The sequence below is a fragment of the Dreissena polymorpha genome, chromosome 8 (assembly GCF_020536995.1).
Source record: "Dreissena polymorpha isolate Duluth1 chromosome 8, UMN_Dpol_1.0, whole genome shotgun sequence".
Taxonomy (NCBI): Eukaryota; Metazoa; Mollusca; class Bivalvia; order Myida; family Dreissenidae; genus Dreissena; species Dreissena polymorpha.
In genome coordinates this window covers 73,014,099-73,030,128 of record NC_068362.1, presented here as the reverse complement: position 1 = coordinate 73,030,128, position 16,030 = coordinate 73,014,099, and the positions used below count along the sequence as shown (strand labels likewise).

General features: G+C 34.5%; 1 protein-coding gene across 1 annotated transcript in view; it reads left to right on the top strand.

Annotated features, from left to right (window-relative positions):
• LOC127840633 (uncharacterized) overlaps window positions 1-16,030 on the top strand; it is a 317,893-nt gene that overhangs the window by 81,977 nt on the left and 219,886 nt on the right. Inside the window, exons 48-56 of the mRNA XM_052369044.1 lie at window positions 1,086-1,192; window positions 1,901-1,956; window positions 6,475-6,605; window positions 11,006-11,123; window positions 11,501-11,691; window positions 11,926-12,046; window positions 13,319-13,467; window positions 15,152-15,242; window positions 15,791-15,978. Of these exons, the coding sequence (XP_052225004.1) occupies window positions 1,086-1,192; window positions 1,901-1,956; window positions 6,475-6,605; window positions 11,006-11,123; window positions 11,501-11,691; window positions 11,926-12,046; window positions 13,319-13,467; window positions 15,152-15,242; window positions 15,791-15,978 (1,152 nt within the window). The remainder of the gene's footprint in view (window positions 1-1,085; window positions 1,193-1,900; window positions 1,957-6,474; window positions 6,606-11,005; window positions 11,124-11,500; window positions 11,692-11,925; window positions 12,047-13,318; window positions 13,468-15,151; window positions 15,243-15,790; window positions 15,979-16,030) is intronic.

The window sequence follows — 16,030 nt, the reverse complement described above, 5'->3', positions numbered from 1 at the left end:
CAGGATTCCTTGCTTAATATCAAGTCCTCTATATGGCTTCTACCTTCAAGTTTCCAAGTTTTCTTAAACTGGTAGTCATGAAGATGAGGATAAACTTCTTTGGGCAATCAGGGCTTTGAAGTTCTATCTCAGCAGTGTTAGTCAGAAGTCCATTCGAGGTTCTCAAAGACACTCTTCATTTCCCCCAAAAAAGGGGGGGAGATGTGTCTGCGGCTTCTATTTCTCGGGGTTAGACCTCGACTAAAGAAAGTTAATCTTATCCTATCTAAGGATTCATTCCTTTTTAGGATCTGACCGCATGAATTAAGAGCTCTGTCTGTTTTGTGGGCATATATTAATCACACCCCACTTTTTGACGTGCTCTAAGCTGTTTACTGGAGGAATCCGACCACCTTGTCATCTTTTTATCTTCGTTTTCTGAAGTGCCAACAATACAATTTGTATACGTTTGGGCTTGTTGTGGTTTCACTAACGGTAGTGTCTTCTTTACGACATAGACATATTACTCTGTCCGAGAAGTCATAATTAATACCGTTTTAACGAAGATTACTTGATATCATTAGCTGATAACCCTGTTTATGGGTTCTACTGTGTTGGGAAAATATATACGAACCTTCCCACCGCAGCTGCAAAATCAGCATACGATAACAGGTCAGTATTTATGACATTAAAACAAATTTTTTAAATAAAATTCATTTTAATTATTAAATACTTACCTGTTATCGGTAAGTCCCACCTCCCACCCCGCTATTCGATTAATATTTTTGTATATATATTGAAAGAATATTGAGGGTTGGTTACCGATTTTTGGCTAGGTTGCATTGCACTATGTTTAACCTGGCCTGTATTACGGTATTGAGGTGGCGGATTCCCAGTTAAAATTCCGGATGAGTTATTTCCCCTTGGAAAGTATAAGCATACGATAACAGGTAAGTATTTAATAATTAAAATGAATTTTATTTAAAAAATTTGTTTTTTAATCATTAGGATTAGTTTTTACAACAATATTCATAGTCATAAGACTCAAGCTTTTATAATAATGTACATAAAAACAGCAAATGTTATACAATGTTTTCTTCCTTCAGCCACGTACAGCATATGGATCTCCGTGATGTCATCTCAATGGCATCATGATATGTATGAAAATGAAAGCATCGAATATCTCACGTTTGTTAACACTCACTTCCCAAAGGTAGGCAAACCTTGATTATGTTTCTGTCTTCACAAGAGTCGCTTTCACAAAACTTTAATGTCGATCACATTAGAATCAAACTGCAATAGCATTTGGATATCACAAGTACACAACCATTTTTATACAATATCATGCGCAGTGTAATTGTGGTTTTCAAACAAGCACAACATACTGTTTATCAGAATCAATCAAAACTATTGATATTAAAAGCAAAAGCTGCAGATGGTGAAATTGTTTGTTTGGTCTCAGTTTATGATTTGACCTGAGTTATTTTCAATATCTTTATTCATTAACACAAAATGCATGAAATCAAATGGCAAAAATATTTTTTATTAGTCTCCTACTAATTTTCTAACGCAGAAGACTTGAGGTTTAATGTTGTTATAATTTGGAAACTACGTACATATTTTAATTGTGAAACGTTGTACATACAAAAAAAGTAATGTGATATCTGTCTTTCCAAAGGAAGTCAAACATCTGATGAATGTTTAAAAATTACACAAAACTTCATACTGCTGTGACTAATAGGCTTTGGATTTCATAATAAAAAACTACACATTGATAGCTCAGTGTCAGTATGAAGTAAAGGCAGTATCTTAAATTGTAGGGTTTGAATGCTCAGTTACTTCTTTATTGCTTGCAATGTTGTCAAAGCCTTGTTTTGCAAGCACTGTTTAATTAAAATGGAATTAATGTTATCTATTTTAGCTTCAAGCATGGTTGTCAAATGGACGTTTTGATTCTGCTAAAATGGGCAGCCTTAGGTAATTATTAACTGAATTAAATCCACATTATCTGTATTCTTTACATATTGTAAAAGCTATGTATGCCCCCTACATATTTGTATATCCATTGGTATAATCATTTGAATTCAAAGACAAGATAACGTGATCAGATATAAAAACTTCATCTTTTGCATGTAAGTTTTTTGTTTAGATTTTTTTTCCAAATAACAAGATGGCATTGCTTGCCAATATAGAAAATAGATATTAACACATTTTTCAAATAATTCTTTATCTTTATCCCCATCCACAATGCAGGAGGGGATGTCTGTTTTTCCATAGCTTATATTTTCTTTTCTGCTCAATACCTCCTTTACCCTTTTGAAATACTTTTATTAAACTATACTCAAATGTTTTCTCTGTGAGATTGTAAGAGAATTGTATAACCAGTGATGACTGCTTGAAGCCATTTATAAGTTTTGCAAAATGCATGGACCTTTCACACTAGCTCAAGTTCAAGGTCACACTTTAAATTTTAAATATTTCTATCTCCATTTTTATGTTTGCTCAATATCTCTTCTGTGATTTTTAGCTAACTTGAGCACAATGTGCTCATGAATGGTGAGCTTTTGTGATCGCCTTTTGTCCGTTGTCAGTTGTGCATTGTACGTCGTGTGCCGTCAACATTTGCCTTGTTGACACTCCAGAGGCCACATTTATTGTCCAATCTTCATGAAATTTGGTCAGAAGATTGGTCTCAATGTTATCTTGGATGAGTGTGAAAATGGTTACGTTTGCTTGAAAAACATGGCTGCCAAGGGGCGGGGCATTTTTCCTTAGATGGCTATACATGGCTATAGTAAAACCTTGTTAACATTCTAGAGGCCACATTTATTGCCCAATCTTAATAAAACTTGGTCAGAAGATTAATCCCATTAATATCTTGGACGAGTTTGAAAACGATGCCAGTTGGTTGAAAAACATTGCTGCCAAGGGGCGGGGCATTTTTCCTTATATAGCTATTGTAAAACCTTGTTAACACTCTAGAGGCCACATTTACTTTCCAATCATCATGAAACTTGGTCTGAAGATTTGTCCCAATGATATCTTGGACAAGTTCGAAAATGGTTCAGGTTGCTTAAAAAACATGACCACCATGGGGCGGGGCATTTTTTTTATATGGCTATATATTGCTTTAGTAAAACCTTGTTAACACTCTAGAGCTCTAGAGGACACATTTATTGTCCGATCTCTATGAAATTTGGTCAGAAGATTTGTCCTAATGATATCTTGGATGAGTTTGAAAATGGTTTCTGTTGGTTGAAAAACATGCCCGCCAAGGGAGCGGGGCATTTTTCCTTCTATAGCTATAGTAAAACCTTGTTAACACTCTAGAGGCCACATTTATTGTCTGATCATCATGAAACTTGGTCAGAAGATTTGTCCCAATGATGTCTTGGACATGAATGAAAATGGTTCCGGTTGCTTGTAAAACTTGACCACCAGGGGTTGGGGCATATATGGCTTTTGTAAAACCTTGTTAACACTCTAGAGGCCACATTCATTGTTTAATCATCATGAAACTTTGTCTAAAGATTCATCATAATTATATCTTGGACGAGTTTGAAAATGGTTTGGGTTGGTTGAAAAACATGGCCACCAGGGGGCTGGGAATTTTTTCTTATATGGCACTCTAGTTAAATATTCTCGAAGTTTAATGTAGTAATATTTATTTCGCAGAAAATTACTTAAGGGAGAAAAAACTGTTCATGGCTTGAATTGTTTGAATTCCAATCATGGATGCACAATTAATTACACCAACTGACCCTTATCAGCTGCCTGAGCACAAATCAATACACATCTCTGAGTGAACCTTGTGTTTCTATTTTTAGATCAGCAACTTGATACCTTATTGTGCTATTTCTTTGATTTGTGGCACCATAGATAAGAGAAGATATAATTTTTTAGGCACACAGTTTATTGATGAGATTTTAATATTTTTTTTGTGATTATCAAAGCTTTGTGTTTTATAACGGATTTATTGATTTTTTAATTGGAAATATAATTGCAAGGTGAGTCTGAAAATAGTTTATGATTGTTTAAAAACAGGGCTCTCAGGGGGTGGTAATTTTGTTTGTCTACAGTTGTTTATAGTGAAACATTGTGAATAATTTTAGTCACATTTTTAGTTCAATCTGAATGACACTTGCTGTGTACAAATGCTGTTATCATATCTTGATTTAGTTTACTCAATTAGTTTTAATAATATCATCTTCAAACATGGTGACAATCTTTATGAGTATAATATTTTTTGCTCATGGTGAACTTTTGTTATCACCTTTTGTCAATTGTCTGTCATCTGTTGTGCGTCATGAATATTTGCCTTGTTAACACTGTAGAGGCCACATTTATTGTCGGATCTTAATGAAAGTTTGTCAAAAGATGTATCCCAATGATATTTTGGACGAGTTTAAAAATGGTTCAGGTGTGTTGAAAAACATGGTCACAAGGGGGCCATTTGTTATTCATTCTTCATGAAACTTGCTTAGAACATTTCATTCCTTTGATATCTTGGGCTGCAAAGAACAGGTCATTTCTTTTTATCTCAGGTGAGCGATTTTGGGCCTTTCAGGCCCTCTTGTTTGAGTATTTATGCTTCCCGAAAATTTTCGGGGAGCATATAGTTGCCAGTTTGAAGTTCCTTACTTCCGTATTTCCTTACTTTCTTCCTTTCTTCCGTCACACTTTTGTTACAGTTTCTCATAGCACCTTCAATATTTTACCGATCTCTTACATATTTGGCATGTAGATACTTTGCATGGACCTCTACCTTTTGATGAGGTTTGAGGTCACTGGGGTCAAGGTCACCAAGGCTAATAATAGATTTTTCCGTCACAATTTTGTTACAGTTTCTCATAGCACCTTCAATTATTTTTCCAATCTCTTATATATTTGGCATGTAGGTACCTTTCATGGACCTCTACCTTTTGATTAGGTTTGAGGCCTCTGGGGTCAAGGTAACCGAGGCTAATATTGGATTTTTCTGTCAAATTTTGTTACAGTTTCTCATAGCGCCTGTAATATTTTACCGTTCTCTTACATATTTGGCATGTACGTACCCTTCATGGACCTCTACCATTTGATGAGGTTTGCGGTCACTGTGGTCAAGGTCACAGAGGCAATTAATATATTTTTCCTTCACAATTTTGTTACAGTTTCTCATAGCGCCTTCAATATTTTACCATTCTCTTACATATTTGGCATGTAGGTACCTTTCATGGACCTCTACCTTTTGATGAGGTTTGAGGTCACTGGGGTCAAGGTCAAGGTCACAGAGGCTTAAAATAGATTTTTCTGTCACATTTTTTTTACAGTGTTTCTCATAGCGCCTTCAATATTTTACCGATCTCTTACATATTTGGCATGTAGGTACCTTGCATGGGCCTCTACCTTTTGATGAGGTTTGAGGTCAAGGTCACTGAGGCTAACCATAGATTTTTTTAGGTGGTTATTAACACATAGATTGACAAAGCGCATCATCGGGGAGCATCCATCAGTTTCACTCATATTCTTTATTGTATGAAACTAGGCCTAACTGTTTTGCTCATTGAGATCATGAGCAAAAGGCATGCACCAATCACACCATCTTAAAAGTAGGTTCCCAATTGAAGGTCAAAATTTTAGCTTCATTTTCATGACTTTTGAATATTATTATCTATGGATCTTGCCTCATGTATTTATATCATATAGATGATGTGTAGGATTTATGGGCCGTTTAAACAGGATCTAGATCAAGTCACGCTTGAAAGTTAAATGTCTGAGCCTCCATTTTTATGCCCCCAAGTGAGGGCATATAGTTATCGCACTGTCCGTCCATCTGTCTGTCTGTCCGTCCGTCTGTCTGTCTGTCACACTTTGCATTTAGGTTTCAAAAAAGGTCATAACTTCTATGTCGCTTCAGATGTCACCTTCATGTATGGTATGCATGTGTATATGGACAAGACATTTAATACGCACACAAATTTTGACCCTTTTGACCTTGACCTTGAACTTAGGTTCCGCGTTTAGGTTTCGAAATCTGCGTTAAGGTTTCGAAAAATGCTCATTACTTCTATCAAAGCGTTTATTGGGGGCATATGTCATCCTATGGAGACAGCTCTTGTTTTCTCTGCTTGTTGTGTCTGCTCCTATGGTCTTTGAAGGATTTTCATGAAACTTGGCGTCAATTTTTCATATTTTAAGACCATGACTGTGTTCAAAAGGTCAAAAGCCAGTTATGCCAATGTAAGGTCAGATCACACTCTGCAAGATGAACGTTTTGAAATAACAATGTCTTCTCCATTTTGTATGTGCTGTTCCATTTAAAGGATTTCTTTTTTTTTTGCACATTCAGAGCCACTATTGCCCCCTTCTATAAGAGTTATCCATTAATGATAAAGGCATCATTTACATCCAGCAATGTTTTTTTTTAATATAGATCCTCGTCATTTTTTCATCTTTGAATTAATTGTTGAAAATGTGCACCAGTAAAAAATGTATTTGTGAATTCCTGTTTTCTAGAAACAACTCTGGAAGTGTGCAGATGGAGATTGTAGTGACAATCTTGAAGGGAACCCAGGATGATGGGCTCATGGTTTCACCTATCGAGGGATATGTTTGGAGTGGGGAAATGTTCCTTCACCAGAATCTGAGTAGGCACAATCATTTAACAAAATCCATAACTACAGAGGATCATGATATCCATCTTACACTAAATCTCATTTATATATATATATATTATATTCAAATGCCGGAAAGCGTAAAGCAAGTTGCCTGTTCTTTCGTTTGTTCATTTTTCCATCTGTGCGTACAAGTTTAGCCAAAGTTACAGGTAAGGACTTGCCTCAATAATTTTTCCTAAAAAGATTTGATACTAGTATGGATGATGTTTTTGACATATATCAACACTCTCAAATCTGCTGACATCATTTGACGTTGACCTTGACAATGACCTTCTATTGGACTGAGGCTTATTCAGAAGGTCAAACATTCATGGTTTACCCAAAATGACGTGTTAATTCTTAAATCAATAATTCTTCCTACAAAGCTTTATGCTTGCATGGATGATGTTTTTGAACTCTACACTACTTCTTTGACATACTCACAAAATACCAGTGATGTGCTTGAAACAATATTTTGATAACCACTGTAATGTAAATGTAGGCAAAAAGTTCCTAATGATTTTTAACCAGGTTTTCCGAAGGAAAAAACTGGTTATTAGATTGGCGAATGCGGGCGGGCTGGCTGGCTGGCGGGCTGGCTGGCTGGCGGGCTGGCTGGCTGGCTGGCGGGCTGGCGGAATAAGCTTGTCCGGGCCATAACTATGTCGTTCATGGTCAGATTTTAAAATCATTTGGCACATTTGTTCACCATCATTGGACGGTGTGTCGCGCGAAATAATTACGTCGATATCTCCAAGGTCAAGGTCACACTTTGAGTTCAAAGGTCAAAAATGGCCATAAATGAGCTTGTCCGAGCCATAACTATGTCGTTCATCGTCAGATTTTAAAATCATTTGGCACATTTGTTCACCATCATTGGACGGTGTGTCGCGCGAAATAATTACGTCGATATCTCCAAGGTCAAGGTCACACTTTGAGTTCAAAGGTCAAAAATGGCCATAAATGAGCTTGTCCTGGCCATAACTATGTCATTCATTGTTAGATTTTAAAATCATTTGGCACATTTGTTCACCATCATGGGACGGTGTGTCCCACGAAAGATTCACGTCAATATCTCCAATGTCAAGGTCGCCACGACTAAAAATAGATTTAAAAAAAAAAAAAAAATTACAAAGGGGGTTAATTTTTTTTGGTCATTTCAAAAGTTCAGTTTGAGTTTTCTCCCTTTATCATATTTTTTTTTCACAATGAAAACCTGGTTTTGTGACAATTTTGTCCCTTGTTGTTACATAGAAGTTTGTTAACATTGCAAATGAATGTATGTAAAAGAGCCTCTGCAGTTTTGAAAATAAAATAAAAGTTTGAAGTATGTTTAAAGCAAAATGACCTTTTTGGATATTTTTTAAGATATCATGAATAATATTAATGTACTATCCATGTGGCAGATTATCAATATCTAAATACTTCCACCATTGTTTATATGACTTAATAAACAGATCCCATTGTGAAAGCGGGAGTCTGTCTACCAACACAAATACAGATGATGCCTGTAATAAATTTTTTGTGTGCTTGCTATGTGGCTTTTTGTGACAATACTGGAAATGGATGTCTTACACAGAATAGTGTGTCAGTGGGCAATTCTCTGACTAAATAAGCTATATGAATGTTTACTTAATATATTTCATGTCCAGCCATTGGCTTTAAGTTTGATAATTAAGAAGTGCTTCTTATGTATGGTCCTTAAATGATTCACAATGTGCCAAATTAAAGTTTGCTCTCTAGCAGGCAGTTTTTAGTAAATTATTTCAGTTTGTACTTTGCAATCCTAATAATACTTTTTATATAATGAGCTTGAATGGAAAACCTAGCCTGGAATTATATTTGTGGCTAGTTGGGTAACTGTAACTTAAAATAGAAACAGTTTCAGCTCTATATCTATAGTAAAAGGATAGAGGCATTGCATTCAAAGTGTTTGTGTTTATATATGTAGCTTACTTGGAGACCAACCGTTTGATTGCATTTAGGACTGTTCAGGTCAAGGTCAGGTTACCAGAAATGGTTTCCGATCAATAACTTAACCCTTTACCATATAGATAAGTATTTTTACGCATTTGTTGTCTCTTAGAAAGTTAAATTTAATGAAAGACCTTTTTTTACTGAATTCAAATTTTAAAGGCTTCATTTCCAACCCTTAGATACTGATGATCAGCAAACAGCATCAAACCTGAACAGGCTGTTCTGGTTTTATGCTGTTTGCACATAGCTATTTTCACGTTGATTCTGAGTTGGAATGGGTTAATTTTGGAAGGAGTTGGCACACCAAAATTGTATGCAGATATCTTACCTTCAGACCTAGCTTTAAATTGCATTTGGTGCCAATCAGGTTAAGGTATATAGCATCATTAAAAAAAAACAAAGAAAAAAACAGTGCTGATTAACTTAAAAATGCATGGAGGTATTTAAGTGAAATTTTCCAAAAAGTTCGCTTTCATGTAGACTTAGCTAATGATTGACATTGGGCCAATCAAATAAAAATCAAGGTCATTCTTGCTAAAAATAAAGAAACAGTTTCAGCTTAATTGTTTGAGTATGGATATGGGCATCATGCTAAAACATTGTTTGTAGGTACAGTACATCTCACGCGGATTTTTCAAATTCCGCACTGCCACCGCAGACAATCGCGGCGATATTGTTTCTTGTTCGCGGTGTTTTATCTTGTCCTCACCAAAACTCTGCGGACACTATCACAGTTAGAAGTCACTGCGGAACGCCGTGGACTTATCGCGGATCGCGGTGGATGCACGGCGGATCACGGTGGAGGTGGAGGTTCATAATGAAAAGATAAAACATACATGTATACCTTTGTATTGTTTATGGTGAATAAATAAATTCCATTTATTATAAATTTCTCTATGATATAAAATTGTTTTGTTCTGTTTCTCAATAACGATGAAGAAAAACTTTAAGTATTTAAAGCCTGGTTACGTAGATTCCCAAAGATAATCTTAATTTAATGTTCCTATTTCTGTGAAAAATAATAAACATGAGGAAATATATTTGAATACACAATTAAATATCCTCAAATAAAAAAAGACAACTCGCGTAGAATAATCTTCGTGTGCTTAATGTTTTACGCCATCTCGAGTCCCTAACACATTAGCACGTAATCTTGTAATCAATCAATCAATTTTAGACACCTGTATTACCATTACAAAAGTAGAATTATTCATGCTTATTTCAGTTTGTGTGAGCGTTATCGCTTTGTACTTTCCGCAATTATGTTGATTGTATTTCACGGGTGATCAAAGAAATAAGTATTTTTACAAGTTGCAAAGACACGAGTGAACATACATTTTTTCTATGATCACCCTTGAAATAAATCGATAATCTACATTTTATTTTATAACACAGTTTACAGTTTACAAATCTGAACACTGATAATCATTTAATCCATTTAATAGTAGCCAATACTGCGGGAATTAGAATGAAGCGACGCTATGTCATTTCAAAATTTGATCCGGTTAATAAGGTGTTAAATTAGCGATGTGTGTCGCTAAGATAAGACATTGTCCAAATGGTAACTAACATGATAGTTGTTACAACAGAGACCCTACACCACAGGTGGTAAACGATATCAGGATCATGAAACGTAAAAGCATGCTTTATTAAAGTGTTCATATTCGTGTAAAATAAGCTAGAATAAGATGGAATTGGACGCATTTTTAGTGGTATTAATAATGTTAGTAAGGGTATTATAAAATTCGTCTTAATGAGTTACTAATAGGAATTTTCGCACATGTTATCAATATCAGTTTTTTTTTTTAAATTGATCATTGTATATCATGTATAATAAAATAATAATAATAATAATGATAATAGTAATAATAATAATAATAACATGCGCTATGATATTTATATATTCAAAAGATAAATTCATGTTTGTATACTTAAAATCTACCTTGGGATTTAACAGTTAAGGTCACGGTGTAACGCCGCGGATCGTCATCGCGGACCACGGTGGACGAATGCCTGCTGTGTTTTTTGCCGAAGTGAATTACGTCTGCGATGGCCTGACACGACGATCATTGCGGACCGGTGAAATTCCGATGTCCGCAGCGATTCCTAACAAAAACGCGTTAGCGGTGACACCGCGGAAAATGAATACTGATTAAGAGCTGCACTGTAGCTTACCTGCAGACCTGAGATTGCATATTTATTATTTTTATTGAATGAAAATAATAAATTAATGTTGACGTCCTTTTTTGTTTTTATTATTTTCCATGAAGAAATTATTTGCAACAAATAAACAGATTGTTTTCAGGTCATTGTAATCCAGACCTTTAAACTGGCTTTTTTGTTGCAAGTTGGCCCTCTTGTTGATTTAGTTATATAAAGGGTTGCATGTAATAAGTGTAATATCTGGTTGTTAGGTGGTGTTTCTTGCGACAAAGACAGAAAATTGCTGGATTATATAGCAGAGTGTCTCCAGGGCAGTTTTTCTGACTCTGCAGACTATATGAACTACTTTGAGGATTACGAAACATGCAGGTAGTATGAAATGTCTAAAATGGTACAGATGTCTGTGCTTTTGATGATAGCATTACATTTAAATTTTGCTTAATTTAAGTTTGAACAATATTTGTATTTGTTAAATAATACCGGATTAACTTGTTCACACCACAAAAGAACTGCAGGCGATGAGAATTTTTGTTTAAACGTGTTGAAAGTTTTGAAAATATTTGTATTTTATAAATAAAAACAGTGGTAACTAGAACATGAAACAAGGTTGTATTAAAAGCACTTTGTATTTCCCTTTGAAGTATATTTGCCTCACAAAATAACCTTTTATTTAACACTAGCCTAGCATTGATTATATGATAATATTTAAGACTTAAAAAGAAAATTATTCTATTGAATTGTTCCAGAATGGTGAACTCACTAATTGGCTGTGTAGGAGGAAAGTGCTACATGGAAAACTGCTCCATTGAAGAGGTCTATCATCTGATCTCTACAAAGAAAGACCATGTCTCAAAAAGACTTGAGTTTCAAGGCCTAGCCACTCGAGCTCAGAAGATGATCCGAGCTTTGCTACGCTATGACTACCAAACATGCAATAGTAAGCACTATGTTTGTTGTGATGTTCACTTTGTTTATGCCTTCCACTTCCCAGAACAATTTTGAAATTGTGAAATTGCTATTTCTGTTCTTTGTGCATTTGTATGCCAGAACAATTATTTTTATGTTAGAGAGTCCATTTTGACTGCAAAACCTGGATTGCAAGTAGCCAGTCTTTAAACTTTTTGTTGAAAAGCGTGTAAAATATCCTATATTACAAATGATGTATTTTTAGAAAGTTACCATAACGACATCAGCCCATGCGCAGATTCACAGCAGATTGGACCTGTGGTAACACAGTGCCTTAGCCATTACCCCAGCTTAAACCTAACTGACCTATCACCTAACTCATGCAGGTTTGTTTGCACATCATTTGTGATTTGAATGCCGGCACTTGTGTTCAGCTTACTTGATCATGTAGTGCATGTTTACTTAAAAATCAAACTGCTCCGCGCCCATTATGCAGATACATATGTCAAAACAGTGTAATATTCTTCTTTATCAACTCACGTGAGTGCTATGGGCCATCATGACCCTCTTGTTAATTTAATTTTCTGGCTTGGTTAGATCATTTGTTCCAATATCAATGATCATTTTATCTCAGCTAGTTAAAAGTTAACAAAAATTGGAAGCTCTTTTATGAAATGGGAACTTTATTAGGTCTGTAAGCTGGTATATGTAAATTGAGAGATGTAGGATTCATGAATCATTTGAAATGAAGTGGGAGCTATATAAGGTTTATGAATCCTCACTAATGAGTATAAGTTGCAGCTATATAACCTTCTTGAATTATCATTAATGAAGTTGTGGGTGTATAAATTTGATTTATTATCTATAATGAATTGGGATATATATTGAATATGAATTATTTTAAGTTGGAGCTATAAATAGTTATGAATTATCTTAATGCTTGATGAATCATCTATAATGAAGTTGAAGCTATAAGTTTATAAATCATGTTTGATAACATGGGAGCTATGAACGGTTCATTTATGATCTTAAATGGAGTGGGAGCTATAATTGTCTAATTAATTATTTTTAAAGAAGTAGGAGGTGTTTCATGATCGTGAATCACCTTTGATGAAGTGGGAGATAAAAGGTTCATGTATAATCTTTAAAGCTCATGAATAATCTTTAAAGAAGTGAAGGTTTAGGGTTCATGAATAATCTGTTATGAAGTGGGATCTATAAGGCTTATGAATAATTATAATGAAGTGGATGGTGTATTTAAGGTTCATTAATCACCTTTAATGAAGTTGGTGCTTAATGGTTAATGATTATTCTTTTATGACGTTTGAGCTATTAACTTCATGAGTAATCTTTTATAAATTGATAGCTATTTTAAATATATGAATCATCTTCAAATTACAAATTTGAATCTATGAATTGTTTTAAATAATCTTAAGGAAGTGGGAGATCTGAAAGATTCATTCACAATCTATAATGAAGTATGGTAATATAAGATTAATGCATTATGTTCTACAATATGCACTAGATACATGAATTATTTTTTAAGTGGAGTTTTAATTGAATTTTTACATGCCCTTTAATAAAGCCAGACCACAACATTCTTGCATCAGCATCAACATAGCATTTATCTTCTTCAATAACAGTTAGTTTCTTTCCAGGAAACTGTATATGCTGAACACGTGCGTCATCTCACAGGCTCGCCACTTGGGTGTAAGGTGCCAATCTTGGCAAATATGGTACCAGATGAAAGAAGTCCTATCTGGAATGAACCAGACTTTGAGAGACGAGGCCTTGAAAATGTGTGAAGGTAGGGGTTAGACCTGAAGGACATTTTTGATTTTAAGACATATGGTCTTCATTGTAACTAGTAATGTTGCTAAATGAATGTTGGTTTTTGGAAATTTCTAAACTTGATAATTACTGCCTTAAAGTGATATTATGGGCATTTTTCACTGTTGAATTGAGCTGAAGAGAATAAACAGGTCAAAAGAGTTAGTTAAAATTTGGTAACTGACCAATTATCTGTAACTCATCTTGCTACCAGTTGTTTATAAAAATATATATTATATTCAATATCTTACATGACGCACCCAGTCCTCTAAGCCGTGTAACATAACAGCATATAATGTTATACATTTCGGAAATTAAATAGATGTTTTAATAATGTAAGAAAATGTTTCAAGTTCATTTACATCAATATTTATAAATAAAATAACATTTGTTATTATTGATACATCTTATATCATAATAATATGGGTTCTATAAAGAAATATTTGAATATTAGAAACAATAATAACATAAATGAAGTTGGAAATTTAATAATAAATCTTTGTGATAAATTGTCCATGATTATAGGATTTGAAAATTGTTATTATTTGTTAAATTATAAATAATATAAGAGTATACATAAAATAGATCTCTAGCAAGTAAAAATATGACATACCCTACATTTATTGTTAAAATAGGCTAAATCAACAATTTGAAAGGTCAAAGAAAAGCGAATGAAGTTGTCACTCAACGACTGTATTCAACAAGGTATCAAATTGATAAACTAGTCAAAACTAAAGCCACGGGAATTCTAATCCGATTAAATTATCTCTTAAATCCATTGGTAAGACAATTGCAGTGATGTATCACTATCACATGAACCGATAAGTGGATAAATACGTGCGCCATTCCCAGGGCGTGTCATTTTGGAATAGTTCTTTAACGGTCAGCCAATCGAAAAATGGCAAATGGTAAGAGAATTCTTTGATCAAGCCAATTATAAATCAACGAGTAGTCAGTAGAACGCTTTGACCAATCAAAATGTTGTAAGGAATCATGTTATTTTATGTTGATGTATATTTCAGTATAAAACGAGATGTTTTATGGAGAAATGATATTCCGCGGTCAGATTTGATAGAAGGGCATTGTTGCTAGCTTTCGCGGGCTGGACATTTTTTTAATGAATTTGAAGTAAAATCACCAAAACTAAACAACAGTTGCGATAGACACCTATAAACATAGCATATACTGTTAGATGCCTATAATATAACTTTAATCTGAGGACACTTGACTAGTTAGAATTTGCACACAAGTTTGAGGTAATTTATCTTCCATAATGAAATGTTAGTTAAAGGATTTTCATTTCGATTAGATATGTGTATTATTAAAAAATTATGCTCAGCTTACTTAAAATAGTACTTATTTTGAAATTTACCAACCATGATTTAGTATACAGTTATTTCCTTTTGAGGGTACATTTTAAACCCAGGATCACTACAATTTCAAAAACAAACAACAACACAACTGGTATTTTTGACAAAGTGAATCCGTATAAGCCCTTAATACTTGTATCACTTGTTAAAGTTGAGTTTTATTTGTGGTGAGTTGGGAACAGAAATAATAAGAATGAAATGAAATTGATCGTCCAATAATGGCTTTCATTGCCAACATTTTATTGCTGTTCGTATTCTACTGTTCTGAGTTATGTTCATCTCAATTTGCAGGATTCCGCCTGGTGTGTTCGTTTGAGACCTTAAAGAATTTGTCCATGTACCAGTGTCATCAAAGCGACCTTGGTCCAAATGTGGGCTGCAGGTATGTTATGTATATCAACCCTTTTCCCCCATAAGAAGCAAAGTGAAAATGGCTTTTGCAACCAGCATAAGACCAGAACAGCCTGCGAGTAACAGTCTGTTCAGGTTCTATGCTATTTACTGCTCATCAATATCTAAGGGTTAGAAATAAAGCCTTTAAAACTTGAATATAGTAAGAAACATCTTTTATTAAATTTAACTTTCTAAGAGACCACACATGCGTCAAAATATGTATCTAAGTTGTAAAGGGTTAAAGAAGTTTCAATGAATTTTTAATATCACACTTTCCATTTGTCAATTTAATGAAATAAGAATGTCACATTCTGTTACATGATGGACACATTATAGATTGGAATGCCTCAGTCCTTTTGGATGTCATAAAGTGGCATATTCCACAATTGCTTGTTCATTTTATTTTTGAAAAAAAAAGAAACATATGTGTTAATGAAATTCACATTGTGTATTAAAAGAAATAATATTTTAGACTTTTTGTAAAGTGACAAAGTTTAATGTCCATGACATTGTAATGAAATGTCCCGATTTGGACAGGAAAAATATGGCATGGAATGCAACGGTTGGTCAAGCGCTTGCGGACTTTGTTGTGTGTGTACGACTTGAGGCGCTAGCTGTGGGCGAGACAGAATGTACAACCAGGGAGATCCTATCAGTGATGTCGAATGACCCTTACCACATTGACCTCATAGCCAAGGGAGAGAACCTTACTACATGTTTGCCAGGTACATAGGGAACAGTTGTGTCCCTAACCACATTGACCTCATTGCTAAAGGA